The 25,415-nt window shown below is 47.8% G+C and overlaps 10 protein-coding genes across 10 annotated transcripts; 7 read left to right on the top strand and 3 right to left on the bottom strand.

Annotated features, from left to right (window-relative positions):
* Window positions 1-128: 128 nt before the first annotated feature.
* On the bottom strand, window positions 129-1,481 carry Triagg1_4204 (uncharacterized protein; the record flags this gene model as incomplete). Its single annotated transcript, XM_062898582.1, has 1 exon — window positions 129-1,481. The coding sequence occupies one exon, from the start codon at window positions 1,479-1,481 to the stop codon at window positions 129-131; it is 1,353 nt and encodes a 450-aa protein (XP_062756711.1).
* Window positions 1,482-2,296: 815 nt separating this feature from the next.
* On the top strand, window positions 2,297-3,272 carry Triagg1_4203 (uncharacterized protein; the record flags this gene model as incomplete). Its single annotated transcript, XM_062898581.1, has 2 exons — window positions 2,297-2,804; window positions 2,863-3,272. The coding sequence occupies 2 exons, from the start codon at window positions 2,297-2,299 to the stop codon at window positions 3,270-3,272; spliced, it is 918 nt and encodes a 305-aa protein (XP_062756710.1).
* A 722-nt stretch (window positions 3,273-3,994) lies between these two features.
* On the top strand, window positions 3,995-4,859 carry Triagg1_4202 (uncharacterized protein; the record flags this gene model as incomplete). Its single annotated transcript, XM_062898580.1, has 2 exons — window positions 3,995-4,053; window positions 4,103-4,859. 2 exons carry the CDS (start codon window positions 3,995-3,997, stop codon window positions 4,857-4,859), a joined length of 816 nt encoding a protein of 271 aa, XP_062756709.1.
* A 719-nt stretch (window positions 4,860-5,578) lies between these two features.
* Window positions 5,579-6,640, top strand: Triagg1_4201 (uncharacterized protein; the record flags this gene model as incomplete). The annotated part of the gene is made up of 1 exon (XM_062898579.1): window positions 5,579-6,640. One exon carries the CDS (start codon window positions 5,579-5,581, stop codon window positions 6,638-6,640), a length of 1,062 nt encoding a protein of 353 aa, XP_062756708.1.
* A 3,657-nt stretch (window positions 6,641-10,297) lies between these two features.
* Window positions 10,298-11,280, top strand: Triagg1_4200 (CAZyme family AA14; the record flags this gene model as incomplete). Its single annotated transcript, XM_062898578.1, has 3 exons — window positions 10,298-10,384; window positions 10,449-10,867; window positions 10,926-11,280. The coding sequence occupies 3 exons, from the start codon at window positions 10,298-10,300 to the stop codon at window positions 11,278-11,280; spliced, it is 861 nt and encodes a 286-aa protein (XP_062756707.1).
* Window positions 11,281-11,893: 613 nt separating this feature from the next.
* On the bottom strand, window positions 11,894-14,247 carry Triagg1_4199 (transcriptional regulator family: Fungal Specific TF; the record flags this gene model as incomplete). Its single annotated transcript, XM_062898577.1, has 5 exons — window positions 11,894-12,284; window positions 12,498-13,086; window positions 13,156-13,613; window positions 13,666-14,118; window positions 14,174-14,247. 5 exons carry the CDS (start codon window positions 14,245-14,247, stop codon window positions 11,894-11,896), a joined length of 1,965 nt encoding a protein of 654 aa, XP_062756706.1.
* A 713-nt stretch (window positions 14,248-14,960) lies between these two features.
* Triagg1_4198 (uncharacterized protein) lies at window positions 14,961-16,023 on the top strand (the record flags this gene model as incomplete). Its single annotated transcript, XM_062898574.1, has 3 exons — window positions 14,961-15,092; window positions 15,151-15,360; window positions 15,418-16,023. 3 exons carry the CDS (start codon window positions 14,961-14,963, stop codon window positions 16,021-16,023), a joined length of 948 nt encoding a protein of 315 aa, XP_062756705.1.
* Window positions 16,024-16,347: 324 nt separating this feature from the next.
* Triagg1_4197 (uncharacterized protein) lies at window positions 16,348-17,019 on the bottom strand (the record flags this gene model as incomplete). The annotated part of the gene is made up of 3 exons (XM_062898573.1): window positions 16,348-16,400; window positions 16,456-16,641; window positions 16,710-17,019. The coding sequence occupies 3 exons, from the start codon at window positions 17,017-17,019 to the stop codon at window positions 16,348-16,350; spliced, it is 549 nt and encodes a 182-aa protein (XP_062756704.1).
* A 2,256-nt stretch (window positions 17,020-19,275) lies between these two features.
* On the top strand, window positions 19,276-19,993 carry Triagg1_4196 (uncharacterized protein; the record flags this gene model as incomplete). Its single annotated transcript, XM_062898572.1, has 3 exons — window positions 19,276-19,451; window positions 19,501-19,801; window positions 19,856-19,993. The coding sequence occupies 3 exons, from the start codon at window positions 19,276-19,278 to the stop codon at window positions 19,991-19,993; spliced, it is 615 nt and encodes a 204-aa protein (XP_062756703.1).
* A 3,782-nt stretch (window positions 19,994-23,775) lies between these two features.
* Window positions 23,776-24,600, top strand: Triagg1_4195 (uncharacterized protein; the record flags this gene model as incomplete). Its single annotated transcript, XM_062898571.1, has 1 exon — window positions 23,776-24,600. One exon carries the CDS (start codon window positions 23,776-23,778, stop codon window positions 24,598-24,600), a length of 825 nt encoding a protein of 274 aa, XP_062756702.1.
* Window positions 24,601-25,415: the final 815 nt, after the last annotated feature.

Genomic DNA, 25,415 nt, shown 5'->3' with positions numbered 1-25,415 from the left:
CACGATCACCAGACGAGATATTAGCATAGCGCTAAGAAAAGAATGCTATGAATATTTATCAATTTGTAAATGCAGTGCTTTTGAATGACCTAGAATACAATTTGTGGCTTCTCAACGAAGCTAGTTACCTAGTTGGACCAGCCTTTCGGTCCTCCCCAGGTTCCCTTCACCATGTGGTTATAGTAAACCCATGGGAAAAAGTGCTTCTTCAAGTAGTAAAAGGATCTCCGAGGAACTGCCTGGTCAATACCAAACCAGTCACCAAAAGTCTCTTTTGGTACTCCCCCATACTTGAACTCAGCAAGGAGGACCTTGCCGTACTCCGTCAATAGAGGACACGAAGCATATCCATCATAGGTTGCTTCAGCGGCTTTGCCCTCCATAATTTGCAACAGATTATGAACCAGAACGGGTGTTTGCGAAGTAATGGCGGCCGCAGTCTTGGATGTCGGAAGACTGGATGCATCACCGGCGGACCAGACATTTGGGTATTTCTTGTGCCGAGTTGTGCCGTCGTCAACATCAACATAGCCAGCCTCGTTCGCCAGAGCACTGCTCTTGACAAAGGCATGAGGGCCCATTTTGGGCACAACGTGCAAAAGGTCAAACTGCTTTGTGACGGCCTCCTTTCCATCCGGCAGGGCAAAAGTGGCCTTGTTGCCGTCGATGGCAATGAGATCGTGCTGGAATAATCCCTCAACTCCTCTGTCCTTACGAAGCTGCTCCAGGGCGGCGTTATACTTGGCAACGCCGAACATCACAGGCATTCCGGTGGCAAAGCCGATTTGGATGGCAGAGCCGGAGGGATCGCCGGGGTCATACAGTCCCGCGCGTTTCCAGTAATCAAGAGCGAGCCACAAGATCTTTTGAGGAGCGCCTGCGCACTTGATGGGGCCTGCAGGCTGAGTGAAAATGGCAGTGCCCTTCTGAAGTCTCTGAATAGTGTCGTATGCCTTGTCGCAGGTGTCGTAGTTGTAGATAGTTGAGACGGAACTTTTGGAGTCTGCTAGAGCCTCGGAGAGGCCCTTGACGCTACCATAGTTGATGGCGATGCCGGGTACAACAACCAGCTGCTCATACCCAACCTTGTCGCCGTTGCCCAGTGTAATTGAGTTGTCCTCAGGAGAAAACCCGGCAACACTGTCATTATAGAACTTGAACTTGGGGTCAACAAGACTGTTTAGAGGCCTTCGCAGCTCTTCCTTGGTCTTGAGACCACCGCCCACGAGGGTCCACCCAGGCTGGTAATGGTGCCACGTTGCGGGATCAACAACAGCAATGTCATCCTGGGAGAATTTGCCAGATCGAAGGAGCTTATGGCTAATATCCAGGCCAGCCGTACCGCCTCCAATTACAACAATTCGATGACTCCGGCCAGGAGAGACACTGGAAACAGTTGCAAAGCTCCGAGAAGCGACGGCAGAGCTCGCGGAACGGCTAGCAGCTCGGCAAGCTAGAGACACTGAGAGTGCTTGGAACATGATGAAGATGAAGGATTTAAACCACGCCGGAAGAGAGCAGGTAACTAGAACAAAAGCAAACCACCCAAAGAAAAAAAAACAAGATGAGAATAAGCCCAGTAAGAAAAGTATCCAAGAAACTTAAAACTCAAGCCTCATCAAAAGCTCTGCAGGCTAGGATGAATAATCACCGATCGCGCAATCGACTAACCACCGCGAGCCGTCTCCAATCACCGACTTCCGGCCCTCATCAGATGCAAGGGATCCGAGGATTTACCGGCCGCCCGTAGCGACGAGCTGAGAACGTGGCCCAAGATCCGGCCCCAGGCCAAGAAACCATCTTCCGGCCGGAACTCGGTGGCGGCGCTGACGGGATCAGCATGCTTGCAAGGCTCGCCGACCTCGTGCGTGGCTCGCCGAACAGACGGAGCAACTCGGACGTGATGTGGCATGACCTCAGCTTTCGGGCTTCAGACACGGCAATTCGATTCTAGGTTATTAAACACGTCCCCGTCACTGCCGGGCTCTTGAGCTGCCTCTTGCGCTGATGCAAGGGAAAGACAAGGAGGACGACAAACAACCATCGCAACACGGGCTATAAAACATCCAGAATGTCTCTTCGATCTCGAATTCCGGGCTGCAGAAAGCAGTTGGCGGCGAGCTTGAATCTCACTCCAACTTCGGCTAGGCGTCCTTTATCACATACCAGATGCTTCAGCAACTGCAACGTTCGCCCCCTTGTTCAGAACCGCAGACATTCATCATTCCGCTTTAGGGCAACATCGAGCAGCACGGCAAGTGTTGGCAAACCTCAAGGCTTAAGCACATTCAGAAACATGTCGTCCACCACAGCGTCTCAAAAGACCATGGAGCCCATCATTCATGACGTGTTTGAACAAGATACTGGCACGTGGCAGTATGTTGTGGTTGACCCGTCGACGCGCATCGCTGCCATCATTGATCCGGTATTGGACTATGATCGCGCAACTCAAGGCATCACCACACGTACTGCCGACTCATTGCTAGCCCTAGTCAAGGAGAAGGGATACAAGGTCGACTGGGTATTAGAAACCCATGTCCATGCAGACCATCTCACCGCAGCATCATACCTGCAGCGCCGCCTGGGCCAGGAGCAGGGATATAGTCCATCCGTTGCAATTGGCAAGCGGATTGGTCAAGTGCAAAAATTCTTCGGCAAGCGATATGGAGTTCCAGAGGAACAATATGGGGTCGTCTTTGATCATCTTCTTGATGACGACGAGATGTTTGAGATTGGTGATCTGCAAGCCACGGCGATGCATCTACCTGGCCATACGCCTGATCATATGGGATACAAGGTCGGAGGTAAGATGTTACTACACTTGACTACAACGTATTCCCGATTTCTGACCAACATCCTCAGATAACGTCTTTTGTGGTGATTCTGTTTTCCATGCCGATATTGGCACTGCGCGGTGCGATTTCCCTGGAGGCAGCGCCGACAGCCTCTTCTCTTCAGGCCGCAAGCTGCTCAGCTTGCCAGATAATGTCAAGATATGGACTGGTCATGATTACCCCCCGCAAGGACGCAGCGGTCCCAAGGCATACATGACTGTTCATGAACACAGAGAGCAAAATAAGCATCTCAAGGACGGCATCACAGAAGAGGAATTTGTATCTATGCGAAATGAACGTGACGCTACACTGGCCGCACCACGGATGCTCCATCAGTCTCTTCAGATAAACATCCGAGGAGGGCGACTGCCTACTCCAACCGAAGACGGTCATCGAATGCTACGGCTACCTCTGGATTTGAAAGGTACAGAATGGTAGGCGGGAGACGTCGAGGAGTGAGATTGTCCAGGAAGCCTCACATATGTAGGGACATATAGCTCACTACACGGCATGAGCGGATTGGAAACTCATAGGACTTCAATGAATATGTAGCTGTAGCATTCAAATATGGAAATGCAATGCCAGCCATCTTTCGTCTTTTCGTGTAAACAGGCGTTCTTAGTTTACTTTTCCCTAGCATACTTGAGCTAGTGAGATACCAAAGCTTCAATCCACCTTTCTCCTCCACCCCTCGTATCACAGCGCAACACTTCGAGTCTTTGATCACGGGCTATTCATAATCTATTTATTGCAGCTAAAACCCAAAAGCCTCACCGCTACTCTAATCGACATTGCTGAATAATGTCGTGCCATGTCTGCTTCATCGCGATAGTTTCTGCAGATCCCCCTTGTGACCGGTACAACCAACAACAGGATACCAACATATTCAATACCAGCGGGCTTACGTAAAAACCAGAATATTCTGAGTCCTCGGATGCAAATAACCAATAATCCATCGTCTGTTGAATCAGAATCGGCCCAGAGGTGGAAGTGACACAAAACTCACTTCACACAAGCTACTTGGCCCTCGCTGACTTATGCGGACCCTTTCCGGAGACTTTCACCGCGATGTTTCTTCTCCTTTGTTTCCTCGCTATATCATGGCTACATCATCACGCTCTTCACCTTGTTCAACACACAAAGGATCGTTGCTCTCCGAAATGGAAAACCATCAGCACGGAAGAGAGGCCATGGCAGCCGCCAACCGCGAGTTCTGGAAGTTAGTGTCCAGACGCCACATTGCTCAGCTATGAACTAACTTTGAACAGCACTCACGGAAACAAGATATTTGGCTCGCAATGGACGCTGAACCTCGCCAAGAAGATCGGTGATGCCCTCGCCAGTAATGTCGAGTGGATGGGCATTCGTCGTCGATCCGACAGTGGCCCTCCGGTGAAGCTTCTCGACTATGCTTGTGGCTACGGTATGGTGTCGAGCGCGCTTCTGGGACAATTTGACGTCATTAAAGGGATCGACATCTCCGATGCTAGTGTGGCAGCCTACAACGAGATGGCTCAGCAATCGGGTGTTCCCCCTGGCGTCATGGTTGCCGTCCAGGGCTCCATACCCTCCATATCGACGAACCCCGTGCTGGCCACGGAAGAGTTTTTCGACTTCGATGCAATCGCAATAAGCATGGCCCTTCACCACATGGATGACCGTGCCGGCGTTATATCCGGCCTCTACGAGCGACTGCGCAGCGGTGGTGTCTTGGTCGTCGTTGACCTGGCACCAGAGGCTGACGCCCACGATCATTCCCACGACCACTCTCATAGCCACACTGGCTGTACTTCGGGTGGCCATTCCCATGGCACAGTTTCGTCTCAGCCCACAATCTCTAAACATGGGGGATTTGAGCCTGAAGACATGAAGGCTCTTCTGACCGAAGCCGGTTTCACCCCTGAAAGCTTTGACTACAAGTTATACCCCGAGACCACGCCGCATGTGTCCAATGTCCCGCAGCATGGTACTTGCCAGACACCCAAATTGAAACCATTCTTCATTGCCAAGGGGGTGAAGCAATAGAGGTGCGGAAGGAATTTTTTTGTAACGTTATGGAGAGCAATAGGGTGGAAACGCATAATTGCATTTAGAAACAAGCAGACACTGATTTGGCGCTTTTGACCATAAGACTCCTTTCCCCTGATGATAGAGGGGTAAATATATTCCTTCTTCTTCTTGGTTTCTCCAGTTGTGTCGCAGCATATCCTGTGGACTTACTATAGAGATTGTGTTAACAGTACCGGATTGCCTGCCTCGGTAACGCTTGCTTTAGTGAAGAGCACATGTTATAGGAAGTTCCTGGCCGTAAAGCACAATGCCTATATCAATATCTGTACTTGAAGTGAGAACCTCAATAAATGACAAATGTTGCGAAGCAACCTCAAGGATCAATATGTCAAGCCCGTCTCGGAAACCTTTCCAATTTACGCGGAGCAACAAGACTCAACGAAATGCGCCCTGGTGCTCATCGTTGTTGTGCATTATCTAGTTGCGCGTCCGTAGCTACATGAAAAAAGGCGCGGGCATCATAGCAAAGGCGCGCAATGCTAAAGGCGATAAGCCGCTTACAACATACCGAAGGATTCACAAGTGCACGTGTTAATAAAGAGAGGGGATTGTCGGATAACTCAACTAACCCATTGAACCCGCTCGCTATAACCATCCTTTTCCCATTTCTTCTGGCCAAAGTCTCGCGACGCAAAGTCTTTCACTCAGCCTTGCTGCAAACTATACGCGAATCCATGATGACTGAAACAAGCGTTGAGGCTCCATTGGTTGCGCCGCCACAACACCAAATATTCTTGTCGCCGCTGGATGCAGCGTGGGATCCTTCGTTGCCCACCGACGACATTGATGAATACTGCTGGACACCCCTGCAGCTTGCTGCCAGGAGTGGAGAGCTACAGATCGTCCAAGAGATCCTCGCCTCTAACCCCTCAACTGTGAACGACCCCCCGAGTGGCTACTATGGCCAGACGGCTTTGCAAGCTGCCTGCATGCAGGGACATGAAGATATAGTAAGATGTTTACTTGATGCTGGAGCAGATGTCCACTTCTGTGGCGGGAACAACTTCCAGCGCACTGGCCTCCAGATTGCCTGTGGGCAAGGAAATGAAAACATTGTGCGAATGCTTCTAGCAGCGAGTTCCGAGATCAACATGAGTCCGGCAACGAACCACGGCATCCGCGTGTTGACGCAAACCCACCAAACAACTCAATCAGTACCTAAAACTTTTGCCGTCGCTCGATACAATGGAAGAACTGCACTGCAAGCAGCATCCGAACGTGGCCATCTTGGCATCGTGAAGCTGCTCTTGGGACTCGGGGCAGAGGTCAATGCCCCTCCGTCGCCAACCGCCGGTCGCACGGCGTTACAGGCGGCATCGAGGGGCGGATTTGTGGCAGTCGTGCAGCTTCTGCTAGAGAATGGAGCACAGGTAAATGCCCCATCGGCTAGATACAAAGGGATCACGGCTCTTCAGGGAGCGTGCTTGCAAGGGAGCCCGGAAATTGTAGACCTGCTGCTCAAGTCTGGTGCAGATGTGCAGGCGTCTGGTGGAGGTTACGATGGCGAAGGAACAGCTTTGCACGCAGCTGCTGAGAAGGGATACACTGAGCTTGTGAAAAAGCTTGTTGGGATCGGGGCGGACGTTAATTCAAGCTGCAACCGCAGAGGACAGACGCCGATCCAGGGGGCTATGGCAGGCGGACATGAAGAGGTGGTTGAATATCTCCGAGACATGGGCGCTGTGGGTAGGACAGGGGGAGGCATCTTCATTTTCAATCACTCAGCTGGTCAGTAAAGTCCGATCGTGGGCGAGGTTCCGCTCATACAAAGGCAGAGTGTCAACAGGTGCAGACGCTGCTGGAGCAATCCATCTGCATCTGGTATTGGAATGAGATGATTATTTCATCGGTAATCAATGTAGCAATACCAACAGTGAGCATCATGCGCTGCTTTGGAATCTCACGGCATCTTGTAGTAAAGCTGTTTATGAAGGAGCACTTGGATGTTGTGATCAAGGCCGACAGGGGAGGTTCGAGATATTTTAGCGTCAGATTGTCGTACGAATGCCCTAACGGCGGGCTCTCGGTGTGAACCGGCCTTCCCGGAACCCGGATAAGCGGTTGATGGCAGCAGGTCTTCCAGCAGTTGCTCTGATACTGCATCCTAGCAATAAAGTAGTACAAGCGTCAGTTGCATGGTTACATACTCCGTAAAGGTAGGATTGCCAGAGTCTGTATGTATTTTTCGAACGATACAGAGCGCGGCTTTGAGTCCCTTGGCATAATCAGCACAGGAGGATATGAAACCCGTGGGGCTTTGTGATAGTGTTTAGCTTCCACATCTAATATGATACAGGGGGTTTAGGCGTGGAGGGAGTGCCGAGCAATCTCGTATCCGGCTCTGTCTCTCCACCAATGAAAATCCTTGGAAGTCAACAAGCTTACCAGTAAACCAACGACATAGTGGTCCCAGTCATGAACACGGGGGCGGTCGCGAGCCGTACGGAGCGGACGACAATTACACAATAGGGGCGGCCTTGCACTAGAAGCCGCTCAATCCTGGACAGTCAGGTGTTCTAGTCTCACCGAAGCAGCCTGCTACAGCACTATCTTAGCGGAATATCGGACTCCATGGCATATCGAAATTCCAGTCAGGACAATCCAAGGTTAAGAGACAACTTTGCACAACGTACGAAACAACATCAACTACCCTATAAACCAAAGTAAGACATATGTTGAGTTTACGCAGCATGTCTTAGTACAAACAAATGCTACATGTAACTTATACACATAGATCTCGTCCGAGAAAATAGTCAATGACGTAATTGCATCCGACGGGAGATTTTGTTCCAGAAGCCTACAGAGTACTACCTTCTTCATTAGATTATGACCACGATATTGTCGTTATGATATGTTCAATGTGTAACGAAAGGTTTCTTCAAACTGTTCAACCTTCTAAGCGAACAACTCGTGATCATTAAGGTACGAGTACTGATGTGTTGTCGTTATTTGTTTAGCCTATGTGCCGCTTGACAGAATCTTCCGATTGGGGAATACAAAATAGCCAAAATACTGCATGCATATTGCTACCCTAAACCCAGAAATAATATAGGTAGTCTGGGGAATAGCCAAGAAGTAACATTGCAGTTGATCGACAAAGTTGTGAAATGGTGCTCCTTTGTTCAATGGCTGCCTACTCGTATTTCTTGGACGACCGAGAAGATGCCGAGCGTATATTGGACTGGGTGAATATTTCAATTCAATGGGGTCAAGACGCAAGCGGCGAATGGTAGTATCAACACCCCCTTTTTCTTCTTCACAATGATTTCATGAGCTCATCTTGACGACGGGTAGGCAATGGGACCAGTGATGAATAACTACACTCTCTGAGCAATTTCCCGTCGTGTTATCGCCTGTAACCTCAAATGGGGTGCTGATACTCAATCCGAGACTTGTGAATTATTGTAATTCTAGTTGAGAGTTGGGCTTCCTGACCGGATGGTGATTAATGAGGCCCATGAATAGATAAAGCATAGATTGGCGGAACGGAAAAGATGACTTCTATTAGCCTCTTCAAGCAATTTGATGAATGAAGAGATATTTTGCTATCATGAAGGTACTTTGTGACAAAGTGTACTCCGTACGATGAAACTCTCCCTGCTTGCTATAGTACTGTCGTAGTCTATTCTGTAAAGTAGCTAATGTGCTTGAGACGGTGTGATCGGCGTTTTGCTGGCTATACCCTTCGGGATACGAGTACAAGGCTGTGAAATAGGATGGGGACCCTTGTCTGGGAAATCCCAACGTCTTTTTGAAAACGCTGTGTTGCTTTCGTTTTATTACCTGATTACTAAACTTGTACAACAATGCCGTCTAAACACGGAGACAGTGAAGTCTTTGGTTGCAAACGCACTCATCATGGGATAACTGAAACGCGGACCACATAGACAGAGAGGCAAGAATTTGACTGGCAAGCAGTGCTTGCTCTCGTCATCAGGTCCCTTATACTTCGCCCCCCGTCTTCCGCTGACATACACTTGAAGTTCTCTTTCACGATCCGCCCCCGTATACACGAAATAGAACTCTGAAAATATATTGGCGGCTTTTTTACACCAACTCTTTTCCCGTTTCAAAAATTCTGATTCCGGCGCCAATGTCAACAAATGCGGGCCTGGCCGCTAGTCGTAATGACAGGCGCAAGGATGTAGCACAGCGCGATCAAAAAAGTAATCCGTAAGAATCACAGCTCGATGCCAAATTTTACTTAGTTTCACGGAGGCAAGGTGCCTAAGCGCTAGCGACGACTCGCTAGAATTGAACCCATCAAGGAGAGCAGCAGCGCTAAATCTGGGCATCATGTTCAACGTTTGCGTGTCTTGTGAAACGGGCCGACAAGAGGCGCGTCGAGTGGCTGCGTCCATGTAGGTATGTGTTGTATCCAATCCTCCTTCTACAATGCGATAGGATTTCGTTTGTTTTACGGGGTGGTTGGTGTGAAAGCAATGCATGTGAGACCGTCCCGTGAGGTTTGCTGATCTTACGGATCATCGACCTGCCCTTTGCGTTGGTGAGATTGCTATGCGAACTCGTTCGGCATTTAAAAAAAGGGACGGTGGCAAAGGTGGCAGCTGAAAGACCGGCAAAGCCCGGTCAGCGGCAATGGATGTCGCTGATGCACGAACGATCAGGCACGGAGCAGGCGGTAAGATATGCTAGTTTGATGCTTATTTTCTTCAACTGCTTCCAGATCAGGCGGACGAAGCGAGGCTTCTGGGCGTTGGTGTGGAGTTCATCTGTGGGGGTTACCATCTCCAGCTCGTTTCGTTTCGAAACGCTTGGTGTCACATCGATAGTGAGTGAGTGTCCGCCGTGCAAGAGAGTAAGGCGTTGCTGCGGCATGGCGGCATCCCGAAATCCATGACTCTCTCACAGAAAACATCCCGGCGGTTAATTACTCGTTTAGAGGCTACGCCTTTATTGGTGCCTTACTAGACGCCGTCGGCCGTGATGGGCCCTACAATTTCGGTACCGTTTCGCTGGGCAGGTTACATTCGAGTCTGGAAAGATGCAAGAGGGAAATTTACCGATGGCCTTGAAAGGGGCGGCCGCACAAGTGATCCATAATTGGAACAGCCTCATGGGGTGATAGATTGGCAGATCTCTAGTCCTTTCGGGCAGTCCATGTCAAAGTTTGGCCAGCGGGAGATGCCCCATGCCCTGCGATCTGTTCCCGGCTAGCCTCTTGGTTGGGATCCAGACAAGATAGGTCTCTCAGGAGTAGAGGATAGTATAGAGGAGTAGCTATATAAGTATCTGGCTATCTCGTCGATCCATCAACTTTTTCTATCATCAAGCCAGTTCGAAGCAAGACTTCCCCTGTCCGTTGTTTCCATTCTTTTGTTCCATAAGTTCCATCATTCATTCAACCAACTTCGATTCTTAAGACTGTCAAGATGTTCTGGACAATCCCCGTTGCACTGGCTCTCGCCTCTGGGGCTTCTGCCCACACTGCTGCCTTTATCAAGGGCATGTACTGCGAGGTTTGTGCAGCATTCTGCCTCTTTCTTCACGGCCGTTAGACAAATTCTTACTGACTCCATCCAGGGTGGTCCCGACCCCAACAACTACAACGCCAACTCCAACACTCCCGTGAACCCCCTCTATGATCTTCCCTTTGAGCAGTGGTGGATGCAGGCCGATCGTGGCTGCAACAAGGCTCCTCCTCCTAACGGTGCCTCCGTTGCTCTGCCTGCTGGTGGCCAGTTCACTGTTGAGCTTGCCCACAACCAGGCTCAGACCAGCTTGTCCTTCAACGGACAGTTCGCTGGCGAGTGGCCTGATGGCCAGAGCCACCCCGAGAACTGGCAGGGTCCTGGTAGCCCTCCTGACTGCATTCAGGATGATGGTGCCATGCACACCCAGAACCAGACCATGGCTGCTGGTACTGCCTGGGCCATTTCCTACCAGTCGGACATCACCAAGGTGACCCTGGACAACCTGGTTGTCTTCTCCGTTCTTGAGCAGTAAGCCTAAAATCCCCTGTTTGTTCAAAAGTACAGCTTAAAGTTAACGCCATGATAGCACCCCCTGGAAGCGTATTGCTACCTACGATGTTCCCAAGGACCTCCCTGCCTGCCCGGCGGGTGGCTGCTACTGCGCCTGGCTGTGGGTTCCCAACGGATGTGGCACGCCCAACATGTACATGGCCAACTACCGATGCCACGTCACCAACACCAGCTCTACAAAGACGGTTGCTCAGGCTAAGCCTCCTGTCTGGTGTGGCAACGATTCATCCAAGTGCCTGCCCGGTGCTAAGCAGATGATTGCTTGGAACCAGGCTACCGGCAACAACGTCCAGGTTCCCAACGGCGCTTCTCCCGCTTACGGCAGGAACATGGGCTGGACTCCTGGTGCGCAGAACGACATCTTTGCCTAAATCTCTGGCAGCAGCTCCGCCATTAGCAATGCTGCTATCGGCTGTGACAATAACACCGTCAACCCTAATACGTCTTGCTCTACCACCAACTGATTCTAGCAGTCATTATCCTTTTTCCATATTCCTGTTAATATTCTATTTATTGCCCCGTACATACAAGATTTAGGGTATCAAAATATAACTGTTGGATATTTTTGGATCCAGTTCCGAATTCCCTGTTTGAGGCAACAGCCAGCAATTTGTGTGATGTGACTTAACCGATATTCCAACCTGTAACAAATAAGCCGTAAGATTGAAGCCAACAAGCGATATATCTAGGAAGAACTATCCCAGTATGCATTCTATAGTTCGTTCGTATTGGGAGAGGGAACAAAAGGTACCGTACTGTTTCGTGCTCTCATTCCCTGAGTCCCTCGAGCCGAATTCGGTCATGAGTAAAGCCAAAAAGATTGCTATGACAGCGTGAAAGCGTACTAAATTATAATTATCCACTTGTCCCTACGCACTGCGGCATCATTACTTCCTTCTAGTCATATTACCTACTCAACATCCAGTCTTCCTCAAAAAACATTAGTTTGTTTGCCATTGAACGTGATTTCTGCGTAACGGGGAATTATTGCCCAATAGGATCCATCCCAACAAGACCTGCTCCCCAGTTGAGCGATGGAAGCGACATATCACTGATGGGATTTCCGAAATCTCCCAGTTCAAAATCCGGTATACTGATAAAGGGTCCAAACGGATAGTCCTCCATTGGTGAAAAATCGGGAAGTTCTTGGCTCACAGTTGGGGTTTGGTTAATTGGCAAATCGGCGTCAGCCAAAATCTCCATATGATGGTGTGTGAGAGGACGGTCTAGCGAAGATAGAGTGGCGGGCAGTAGATTTGGGTTTTCCTGTTGATGTGCAGTCCCTGCTTGGATTGTCGATGTAGAAGTAGCCAGTGCGTCTCTGGCTTTGCTAATCTTTCGTTGCTCTCTTTGCCATAGATTCCTAAGCAACTGACTGTACCTGTGACTGATATGAAACTTATCCGATGCGGCCCCATCCAATACTGATATGAATTTGAGAACCAACGATGAAGTCTCTTGGCGGCGTCGGGCAGGTTGGAAAGCTCCAGCGCAATCCGCTCTATGCAGAAAGACCGCTGCATATACACCATATCTCCAAACTTAGTGAGTCAAGATGGACACCAGAACATGAGGTTGGATAGCTTACAAGTAGTAGCGATATGGTAAATAACATAACTCATGTTGGGGGTGGAAATCAGTCATCAGCTTCAGGGTATTTATGGCTGCTGTAATAGCATCCCAAACGTATCGCCCGTCGGAAGAATTCATGATACCATTAATGAATGGCTTGAATGACGGTTTAATGGAGGGATTTTGCGTCGACATCCTCGTGAGAACGGCTTGGAATGAGAATGCGTTAACATAAAGGCACAGATATTCATATACCAGAGACAAAGAACGCTTCACTTTGACAGATACTGCAAGATCGCCCCAAGTAGCATGCCAATTCATTGATGCGCGCTGAAAATCGTCGAGGTAGCGACTGTAATCTCCATCGTGGACCATCGCCAAGGTCCGCTTCGGCGAGGAGTAAAGAATGGCTTGGGCGTTGTGCATGAGCTGTGTCAACTCCATCGTTGCTTGGTGAGCAGACGCATAATCCTCTTGGCCAGTATTAGAGGTAGGCTGCAAGCTGGGAAAGTCTTTCGCGGTGAAGCGAGTTGAAAGAGATGGACCGCGAGACCAAAAGGACTGGCCCAGACGAACAGATATTTGCCGATCCGCGATGTAGACAACTTTTGTGTAAAAAAACGGAAAGACCAAAGTTAGACAGCGTTTCTATTTCATTCATCCATTCTACTCACATGTCCATATTAATCGTTTATGCTCCACCTGCTCCTTTGTCTCCTGTGTAACAACATTGGGAAAGGCACCTTGATCCAGGCGCATCAAGTAAGCTTGTCTGACAGCCAGGCCGACGAGTGACCATGACGTTCTATCTTCGATGAACATGCTTTTACTTTCGTTTGAGACGGATTGCGTTAATTCAATATGAGGAAGCCATTCCGATAAGAGCAATAAACTCTCAACTGTTCGGGATCTCAATGTCCAAGGATACCCGAGCAGCACCTCAAGCAGTAGCTTCTGGGTGTAATCCCAGCAATACCGGTGAATAAGAGAATGATTTGACGAGTCTCTTGACGCAATTGTCAAGATAACTGTGAGAAGGAAGAAATCCGATGTACGGATTTTGTCAATGCCAGATTGTCCAAGCATGTACCCTGGCACAATAGGACAGTAAGAGTGATAGTTGTGGGAATACCTGTCTTCGATTAGCCACGAAACTGAGTTATCTCTGTTCGATGTGTACTGACAGGTGTAGTAACTCGGATATGTTACTATGGTGAACTAGCCCTCTCTGAACTAGCTCATACTCGTCAACAGCTACAACATTCGATGGCCCACGTAAAAGACCGTCGTCCTCCTCCTCGTTTGGCAATACAGGCGAGCAACTTGCTTTGGATTTCTCCGATTGGGCGAGTATATGCAGCGCATCGGAGGGATTCCTAAGCTCGGAAGCGAGCTGCTCATCAATGACATCTTCGTTTAAGCCGTCGAGGCCGCGGTCCACTTCCTTTTCAGTTGACCTGGTTGTTCTCGATGATGCGCCTGAGGTGCGTTGCGAAGCCTTGCGACTCTTGGTGGGTTTCTTGCTCGGCTCATACGTCCGAAAGTTCCCACCCCGGCGGGACTCGGCCAGCACACACTCACTATCCGACTCAAAGCAGGACACGCAGGGGATTTTTCTTGGCTCTCCGATGCCACCACTAAGACAAGGTCAGGGGCATGCTCACAACGTGATGATTCTTTGGGGCTCTTTACAGATCGCATTTTGTCTTCCGGCGGCGGCATCTGACACATGCGCGATAAGAGCGCTTTCCTGTGCTGGCCGTCATTGTCTAATATCTTCGGCAACTCAATATACGGGCCTTGCCAGCGTAGTAATGTGACGGTTCAAGGGCTGAGTGAGTCGGTTGTCGGCATCGGCAAGCGATATGTCTACAAGTTTGATCGGCTGTAGACGGCGCAGAATTACCGAAATCGGCCCACGAAGCGTCAACACTGAAGCCCTCATTAAACAGTACTTTATGCGGGGTAGCGGGGTGATATGGTAGGGCATCAGCCAGTTAGAAAGTCTTCATAAACTGCCTTGAGTCTCTATTGTGCCAGCAGAAGCGTTTTGTATAGGAATATTTGACGTGTACTTTTACTTTGGCATCATGCTAGTTGCCGTAGTTAGTAATAAATCCCGACCTCGCGATAAAAGCTTACGCAAGCCTGTTCTACATTTAGGTTGCGTTTCGAATGTATGCTCTACATCTGACAGCGAAGCGTGGCAGTGGCGAGATGTCGGTTTTGGCAGCGTCGGCTATAGGCGGATTTTCTCCGTCTATCCATCCATTTGATCACACGATGATGCTCCATATTCTGGGGAAAATATAGAAGGAAAATTACTACTATTTCCCATCAATTTATATATATGCGGAGCAGCGGCCGTGGTGCATCTTCTGCGATTCAGTGCCACTCGGTATCCTGAGCAGACATCACCTGGCTGGGTATCTACAATTTCTATCTCCAAAGTACTTTTATTATCATTCCACAAGCAAAAATGGTCGCCGCAATTAATGGCTTCAGAGTCACCGAGATTAGCCCCGGGTTTGGTGCTGAGATTTGTGACTTCAATGCCGCGGACGACATGACAGAAGAAAATTTTCGTCGTCTCCAAGAGGTTGTAACTACGGTAATTGATTGGTTGCCTATACAAGAATCCTAATTTCCGCTAATGTTAGTCGTATTAGTATGGGGTTGTAGTGATCCGCGAGTCTCAATTAACAGACGAAACTCACATCAAACTAGCCCACATGTTTGGAGATCTGGATGATGTCAAGCCATATGTTGCTGCAGGACGGAAAAATAGACTCAAGTATGACGAACTCTTTGACGTTAGCAACGTTGAACTGGACGGCACCATTGTTGATCCAAGCAGTCCTCGCGGGCAGGCGAATAAGGTACGTATAGATTCGATATACTTTATATTTATCTGCGTACCAACCTTTGGGGAGTAGGGAAACGGTCTATTTCATGTCGATTCCAGTTTCAACCCTCGTCGAGCCGGATATTCCCTCTTGCTTGCTCACGAACTACCGCCTGCCGGCACGGGCGGCAAAACGGCATTTGCCGATACAAGGACTGCATTTGACGAGCTAGATGACGGCTTGAAGCAAGACCTCCTGGCAAACGATTATGTCGGGGCGCATTCTATTCTACACTCGAGGAAACTTGCCGCCCCCGAGTATTTTGCAAATGTTGATCCTTCTCAACATCCAATGGGTCGTCACAGAATTGTCCAGCGCCATGAGAGATCTGGCCGAATGAATCTCTACATCGCAGCACATATACACCACATTGAGAATCTCAGCGAGGAAGCATCAAAAATTCTCTTTGACAAAGTTTTCACTCATGCAACCCAACCAAAATACGTCATCGAGCTTGAGTGGAAGCATCCTGGAGATTTGGTTATTTGGGATAACACTTGCACAATGCACCGTGTAGTAACGGGGCCATTCAGTTCCAAGTACAAGAGAGACATGCGACGAGCAACTGTTCATGACTCTAGTAGTAGCGCATGGGGACTAAATGAGCATTCGGATATTCGACAAGGGTTGCCATAAATACTCTGTAGATGGGGGAAGGTACTTCAGTGTATTATATCACTATCATGAAGACGTGGGCTTAGCCCTATTTCGGATAGCCAATTGTTCTGAATAATGACAGTTTTATCACAATTCAAGATGAAAACAAACATAGTATTTTCGTGTAGAACCTTCTTTCCTATGCTATGTCTACATAACGGAGACTTGCCCTCCACGTCCCCTAATTTTCCCGTTAATCTAGCCCTAAGGGGTAAACCGAAGGGACAAACCGCCATTTAATTTATTGAAAAAGGTGGCAATTTGTCTCTTACAACGCGATCCTAGGCAGTACAGAATGCGTATTTAGTGTAGAGTGAGGCGATAGCAGTTGATAGCTTGAGAGTTGAAACAGCCGACTACCACAGGTCAATAATTCTATTTGTCAAAACTGAATTCAAGTTTGTAACATACCAGGAGTGTTTTGGCCAGCAGAGTACAAATATTTGCCACACCAGTCACTGCCAGCCTGGCGGCTAAAGTCAAGCTGCTCGTTGCTGCGAAGCCCACGATAGCTGATGCCAACGCTGAACATGTTCAGCGTGACGTAGTGCTGGACGTCGTATGTAACATCGTCCCACCAGCCTGCCTGGCCATTGCCTATTTATTGAGTGAGTTAGAATAACAGACTTGAATCGATCTCGCAGGCGTGGCAAAATTCCACTTACACCAATCTTGGGCGAACATGCCAATGCCAATGTTGGCGTAATTTTGGCGCTTCTCAGTTGCTGGGCGAGCATGAGACGGGATGTCAATCTGCGCACGGATCCATGCCCAAGCGTCGGTGCCTTCTTCCGCAGTATAGTAACCCTCGTGAGCCTTGACAGCGTCATCAGGGATCGGTCCGAAAACATCAATTCCCTTGGCCGTGGCGTTGGCAACAGACTCGATTTCTGCAATCTCACGAGGGAGGATTGCAAGACCAAGAGCAGAGTTGGCACAAGAGAGGCCAAAGGCAATGATGTTAGAAAAACGCATTTTGAGATGTAGTGATTGTTGGAATTGTTTTGAGGATGTCTTTGTGCAAGATGAAATGAAACTCCTGATTTGAAAGATGTGATGGTGTCGACACAACAGCAGGGACAGCTTTAGGGGAACTGTCCCTTATTTATACTTCTTTTTGCCTGGGTTTGCCCGTTTTGTCGCCATCATTACTCGTATTCCTATAGTCTCGGTTCTCTTGAAGCCCAAACTTGCGGTAATGCTGAGTGGTTGGTAATAGGCGAGACAACGCAGTCATCTCTTGAGTGATGCCAAGAGCCATTGAAAAATGCCTCTTTGTCCTGAATCAGCAGACAACTCACAAGAGCTATAATCTGACGTGAGTAGGTGAAGCCATTTCCACCTGTCCTGTCGCTGCTTGGTTGGCCGCCAAGTCTATCAAGTCTTAGCATCAAGTCCCTTGTCAAGTGGAAATTGAACATATTAAGAAGTGGCACCATGCAAGGAAGTGTATAAAGTCAGCCAATAACGGGCGTAGCTTCACATTAAACTTCCTCTGCTCCCCTCTGCTAATTATGCTGTCCAAATCCTTTTTGAACCATATCTCTCGTTGTGGATTAGGGTAGCTTACCTTATTTCCTACGCTTAAACTTTTTATACCTATCCCTGGCCTAAATGGCCTATCCGGGATACGGCGCATGCTAACCGAGGTAAGTATTGATTGCGGCTGGAAATCCTTCTATAATTTCTTGCCGTGTTGAATAAGCGCCGTTTATTTTTCATCAATGACAAATGAAAACTATTTAAGGTGCATTGTCTCATACAAGAAAAATTACGGAGAAAGGTATTCTTAGTTGCAGTGCAAATAATGCCGTGCTCATAGAGGAGAAAGATTCTAAGCATGCAGTCATGCTTGGAAATTCGCGCAAGCTTATAAAAGGTCTACATGTATATAGTAACCGGTTATTCACGGTTCCCAGAGATGGAATTATGCATTTGCCTGAACAGCACAGATCATCAAACAGAGGTCGTGCAGATTACTCTCTTAGGCTAGTCAATGCAGTATTGTGGCTGAGCAAAAGCTTGTCTGCATATTTCTGTCACATTTGAGTGTATGATACAGCAGACTCGGAAGGGATCCCGGATAAGTGCAGTTCGAAGAAGTTGTGATGTGTTATGAACATATCTGCTCATGCCTATCTTTGTGCTCCGACAACGAGTTATTTGTATCTGAGCAAATAGTAAGCCATAGACTTGATTGACAAAACCGTCTGTTGGGCACCATCGGATTTCATGCTGTAGTGCATAAAGGCTTGGACAACTTGGGAGTCTTGGGGTTCACGAACAATCCAGTGCGGGGGCAAGGGGGCTATGTGATCACTTGCCGCGGTGTATATGCCGAGTCTGCGTTCCGGCTTGGCCGAGCTGTTTCACTAAACATGGCCTTCAGTAGTCAGAAGAGAATTCGCCCCTCGTTTCGTTCTCCACTGCTCAGCGGCATAGAGATTCACGAATTGAGCGTGAAGGAGGACTAAGTTGGGGTTCCCGACCGCTGCGGCTCGTCTAAGAATAAGTACAAAGAGCCCGCGTCTATATAGCAGCACTTAATCGTGGAATTATACGGCAGGCCGGATAAATATATGAGGAACCTTCAGAGTGTGGAGTGCGAATCGGACAATTACTGTATCGCTGTATTGGGTGTATGAGATCGTATCTTAGCATGTCACCCGCCAACATCTACCGATAATGTCTAAATACAGCATGACAGAACACTTGGGCAAGCATTTAGCCTCTCCATGACAGAGGGCTTTCCTATTCCACATTATAATTGTAGCAAGCACCTTCAGCTGCTTAACTAAATCATTGAATTTACTAGAGCATCACTCGGAATTTTACATCTTAAACGCATCGTTAAAGTATCCACATTCGTCCCCCGTTCCGAGTTGCCTCGCCCCACTGAACAGATCGGCGTTGCCAGATTGGGAAGCAATTGAACGCTTTTTCAATCCTTGGTCCACATCGCGGCAGAGGCAACGGGGGTTTGTAGTGTATAGGATCCTACAATGAATCTGAAATGGGCAAGATTTAGACGCACTGGAGATAGGAGACGATGTGTTTGATGGCGCAGCTTCATTCCTGTCGAATGGGATTACGCGTCTGATTCAGTCCAACGAGTATATATAATGACTTTGACTCTGCTTTACGTTCATGTCCAAACTCTCAACATCTCAACTTCGCTTTAACACTCTTTTCCATACATATTCTATTCACTTCACTCATTCCAACGCAACAATGTGGTTCGCTCAGATCCTCCTTACTGCCGCTATTGCGGTGCCTGCTATTGCCACCAAAACTCCAAAGTGCACTCCATTTCCCTCGTCCATGATCGAGTACTCATCCGGCTTCAAGCAGCCAAAGCCGCCTTTGGTGCAGCCTGAGTTCACGACAAACTTTGTCCAGCATAAGTGGTTCGTAGCCTAGTTCAACTGGTATCTCACTAACTAACACGAGTTGTAGGGACGAGACGCTGTCTCACATTATGACTGGATACATTGACAATTCTCCCGCCAAGGGCCTTGTTCGCGTGAATGAGGCGTACGACGATGCTCCAGCCTCATCAATCTTCAACTACGCGAACGTCACCAAAGATGGTCTGGTGGATAATTTGATGACAATCTACAACGGGACGAAGCCATACGTGTGGCAAGGCTATGTTAACTCTAATTATCCTATCTTTGAGAAGGATTTCCTCGTCAAGAACGAGGCTGTCTTCGGCGGCCTCGTTACAAGGCAGTTTACGGACGGCTATGTGGCATCTGTTAGTAACTCCCCATTCCGAATCTCTGCAGTACTCTGCTAATCCATGCCATAGTGGGACATTATGTATCAGGGAGTAATTCCGGTGACCATCTACGTCAACACTTGCAACGAAATTGTTGGCTACGACTATTTCTCGCCTGGCAGGCGCACACGTGTTGTCACCGACTTCTTCAATATCCAGATCAGCTAAATGCTATCACCTGGAGCATGTTAATCATCACCAATGCAAAAGGCGTTAAAAAATATCGACTTTAGATGGTTTTTCTTTTTCTTCTTATTTCCAAGTAGTTCCTATCTTTTGATATATCTACATAGAACATCTATTCAAACACCAAGTTTAATACTATCTTGATCATCTTAAAAGCCCCAGAATTCGACTAAATCTATCTGTATTCTTTCTGCCACAACGAAACCGCTTTTGTATATCTGAATGAGTAGATTTCGCACATTATCTCTTTGCCACTCGGATGTAGAATGCGCCCCCGCGATTCTTAAAGGAAACAAGAGAATAGCGCCTGGAATATTTGAAGATTGAAGGATTTTTTCACACAGATATATGATGGCCTCAACACATGCGTCAATCTCCATTTGGTCGAGTTGAGGAATTGTCCCGGGGTGCCAGCAGGTATAGTAGGTGAAATTTCTGCAGTGGAAAAGCCGAACGGCATGATGTTTTGCGAGAGCAAGCTGAGTAAAGGGGTCCGTAGGATCTGATTGTAAAGAGGCACTATCGTACCAGTTGCTGATTTTGCGATTCAGTTCAGTCCCTTCACGTGCTAGAGCGGTGATTGTAGGACTGAAAAGTCTTTCTTCTTCCGGTATGCCTTCAATTTGCTCAAAAAGCCTGGTTTGAGTTAGTATAGTGCCAACCAAGCCTAAATTCTTGTATTTACCCCTTGCTGAATGCCGATGTCTGTATCATCAGCTCAGTAATACTTGCCATAGAATCTGGAACTTCTGCAGCCTTGTGATTTATGCTGGTGTATACCCTCCATTTGCTCTCGGACAAAAACGTAGCATCTCCGAACAAAATCGTTCTATTGGCTTCAAGCACTCGAAATGCGTTCAAAAGTCTCTGTTGCAGCGATGACATGTACGCATCTGGGCCAGCCAGCTGCAAAACCTTCGAGGTGCCATAGAACATGTGCTTTGCCCATCCTTCTCCAGATGATTCGGACATTAACTGTTGCTGTCTTAGCTAAATTGATCATTTCAACGAGACGCGATAATTTTCACCTCGAATAGTCCCAGTAGAAATGTGCTCCACGCCACATCTTCGCATACTGCGGCGTCACTTGTTTGCAGTCGCTGTTGGAGTGATTTCAATGACAGGTTATATGAGCGGTATGCAACGCATTGAGGCGATTCCTTTTGCCTGAATGATCTACTTGATGGGTGTCTACTTGCGTCTAAGGCCCCAAGTGCGATTGCTAAGTTTCGCAATGACGGTGAGGTTTGGATCAACGGTAATAAATCTTGCGCTATATCAGTGAAATCTCGGGTAAACTGACACCGTAGTAATGATGCGGCAAAGCTGCTTAGGTACAAATCGTTGCTATGAGTCTGTATTGGTAAGGGCAGTGTTGCAGATTCTAAGATCGATTGCTGCGGTGGCGTGTATTTGACAAACTTGACATTGAAGGCTGCAGCTGAGGATACAGCCTGTGGAGTGCATATCTTTTTGGTACGTTGGCAGTATTCACACGGAACGCCACCTTGGCACTGTTGATTACAGAGTTATTAATCATGAATTTCATCAATTGTTTGCGTCGAATTGCGAACCTTGATTTGTCTCTTGGCACAAGCCTGGCAGCGAGTAACCCGCTTCCTTTTATCTAGAGGACCGACTGCGCGTTTCATAATGTGTGATTTGGTCTTCCTAGTCGGACTCAGCAGTAATAAATTGTTTCATCGATGATTTCTTCAAATAAAATGGTTAGTATTGAGTAGAAGCGTATGGCATTTGATGGGGTTGACCGCTTGTGTGTACGGATCCAATTTCTCCGCCGTCCAAAGGTCAACACCTACAAGGCTCAACACTCAACTTGTGGTACGTATGCAATTGCACGTAACTTCAAATCCCACCTAGTAACTCCTATCCAATAACACTAATAAGCAGATAAATTGCACAGCAATTACGAGATAGCCGGTAAACTGGCGCCCGGCTGGTATTGTCTGAGGTTAGCATCGTTCATCAGGATTCCAGGACGCCATGATTGAAACCATCATTTGACACGTCTGTGTGGAAATGTAGCGCCTATGGATGACGTACCTGATTATAACGATGAGAAGAAACTACTCTTAGAATAATTGCTCGCTTTTCGATATAGTTTCAAGGATGTAAGTGTTATTGCTCTCTGGGTATTGATTATTAGGCTTTGGTCAAATTCGTCATCAAACTGGCTGGTGCCCGGAAACTGAAATAGCGTCGAGTCACTGGCCGCAGCACGAAATTACTAAGCGAAGCTGAAAGAATGATGGCATCCGCTGTGGAGATATTTCCCCCCACGTTGTTGAGGTGGTCTAAACCAAAGGAAGTATAGAAATCCGAGAGAATTGAGTCTGGATGCTTGTCATCAATGGACAACTCTGAATCGGAAGTATAGAAATCCGAGAGAATTGAGTCTGGATGCTTGTCATCAATGGACAACTCTGAATCGGAGCATCGGGAATATGCCTTGACCGAGGCGCGGCATAACTCGTGTGTGCCAACGCGGTACTACATGCGAATCTGCAAATGAAGGTAAGAGATTCTGATTACAAGGGATGGTTTGTGCCTGAATAGAGGATATAAATAAATTACGACAGAGTTTGTGCTTGTGCATCTTAAGTATTTGCATCTGTATGGTTCGAGAGGCGGTCTATTGACTCAATCTTTCACGTTTACAGTCACTTTATAACCTTGTTCATTGACCGAGACAAGTTGTATAGATGCGTCATATGTTAATTACTGCCTTCGACTATGACAAACATTTCTAAAACAAGATAGATCGGAAACTCCAAAAGAGCGGCATATATATGTTCGACCTCAAAAAGCAAAAGAAACCATTTGCAATCCACCCTATTCCATCTCGCCAACGGAAAACTACAAGGAGCTTGGCTAAAGCTTCTATAGAATCCCATTCTCTGAACAGCAGAGCTAAACTATGTAACAAAATTAACAGTCAACTCGCCGTTATTAATGTCATTGCCATCGTTGGTAGGGAGACTGCCGCAAACGTCGAAGCCGTGGTCGAGAAGCCATTGCATGTACGCCAGGGTTTGGTCCTTGTCGAAAAGACGATCGACAAATAAGTCATTTAACAATTATTTGGTACCTTAGGGGTAAATTGCACAGCGTTACAAATGCCTACGAGCAAACGCCATTTGAGCTGAGAAGCAAAACACAAACATTTCAGTAATACTAGTCAGATGCCCTAAAAAATGGCAGTGAATATGCTTTATTACCATTGGTCAATCATTACTTTGCGTGGAATATCGCCTCTCTAATCACCGAATAATACTGTCGCAGTAGTTTTGGCACAGGCTCGCATTGGCTCTTCGATTTAGAGGTTCTTGATCCGTCCTTTTTGCATTTGAATTAGTTGAAAGGCTATCTGTTGGTATAGGCTATGCACAGTTCCGATTTTGACTATGCATAGCCTATACAAAGCCATGTCTCCACGCAATTCTCGCCGTCGGATACGGCCATTATTGAGGCGGCAACCGGCTACCCACATTGTGCAAAATTTGACGACGTGAATCCCACCGTGCATGCATTCATACATATATATATATTTGTATATAAAGACAAAATACCTCAAATATGGTAACTGGATGATTCCTTTCGCCGTCATACTATTATTACTAATCGTTAGCATGGCGTATCTGGCCCACATCGTTCGCAACATAGCCATGATTTCTCTTGGGCTTACTACCGTGTCCTCTTTTGCTTCATCACAATCATTGGGTAACTATATTCCACTCTACAGTATGTTACCTCCAACACCAAATCTTCCAGATGCGACATTTTCCGGGACAACTCGGATTAACAACATCGATCTTTGGTATGCCTTATTTGGGCCGCCTCTAGATTGTGGGCGAACCCCCATAGTTTTTCAGCATGGCGGCAAGATCAATTCCAACTGGTGGGGTCTCCAGATCAGACACATTGCTGGAAAGGGACACCCTGTTATCGCAATCGATACGAGAGCTCATGGTCGATCAAATGATGACACAGAGGTGCCGCTATCATATGACTTATTCGCCAACGATACGGTGGCCTTACTTGAACATCTCAAGGTGTCCAGGGCTTCGGTTGTTGGGTGGTCTGATGGCGCCAACACCGCTCTCTCCTTAGCAATGTACCACGGCGAAAAAGTTGATCGCGCATTCATCTTTGGCGCCAATTATCAGCCTGATCAAGCCAATATTACTGGCATAATGGGATTGCCTTTCCTGGACGATTTGCAAAATAGGATGAAAAGCGAATACAAAGCTTTATCTCCGAATCCAGAAAAGTTTGACGATTTCATGGCGAAAATGGCCACGATGCAAAGCACGTTTCCAGACTGGAATGACAAATCATTTGCCCAAATCAAGACACGCTTTCAAGATCCTGGCCGTGCACCTATTATATGGATTGGGGATGGGGATTCGGAGGAAGTCGTACAGCGAAGAGTTGCAGGTGAGATGAGAGATATGATCAGGGGATCAAGCCTAGTAGTATTGCCGGGTGTCGGACACTTTGGCCCTCTCCAAGATCCTGATACGTTCAATGCCATCCTTGATCGATGGCTTGCGGATCCGCGCCATTAGTGGTGGCTCAATAGATGGTCCCCTGAGGGAAGCCAATGCTATACATATCCGTCAATAGCGCCGATGACCTCCGTGGGACTACGGTAGGTGTCACTTCGTGGTCGCAGCGTTGAGCGGTATAAGTGTTCAATGGAAGGTTGAGGCAAATCTATGGAACTCATGTATCACTTAGACGAAGGTCATCAGATCTCTAGCCTTGGCATAATAGGCAGCATTTAATTCACAGGATCCAGGGTTATCCGTATAAGAACTGATTCCCCCCCCCGCGCCTCTCCAAGTCGCATGGCGTACCACCAGCTAATTGCTCACGAAGTGTGTCACTGCAGCAAAGTCTTCTTTCTGTACACGATACGAGTTGATTTCCGAGTCCGGATTCTCGTACCCGACGGCAACTCCACAAAGAATTTCGAGGTGATCTGGAATGTCCAACTCTCTTCGCAAAATTTCAGGATAGCCCACCACGGATACTTGACAGCATGATGCAATCCCTTCTTGAGCTAGGCCTAAGAGAAGAATCTGTAAATACATACCTACGCTCAACGTATCTGACGTAGAAAGGTCTTTATGCATCGTCACAATTATCTCTGTCGGAGCATCGAAAAATTCGTAATTACGCAATTGAGCCGCCTGCCAGCGGACATGATCAGTTCTGGAAATGCCCAGAACATCTCCATACAAGCCCTTCCCGTAATCAGACCGGCGTTGCTGGAAGACCGCTGGAACCGCTGGAACAATAACCCCCCCTTGCATTGCAGCAGTAGTAAGGGAAGCAGCAAGACGGTCACGCGCAGCACCTTCAACAATAATTAAGCGCC

Source organism: Trichoderma aggressivum, assembly GCF_033847375.1.
Source record: "Trichoderma aggressivum f. europaeum strain CBS 100526 chromosome Unknown scaffold_013, whole genome shotgun sequence".
Classification (NCBI taxonomy): Eukaryota; Fungi; Ascomycota; class Sordariomycetes; order Hypocreales; family Hypocreaceae; genus Trichoderma; species Trichoderma aggressivum.
This window is presented reverse-complemented; position numbering and strand designations above follow the sequence as displayed.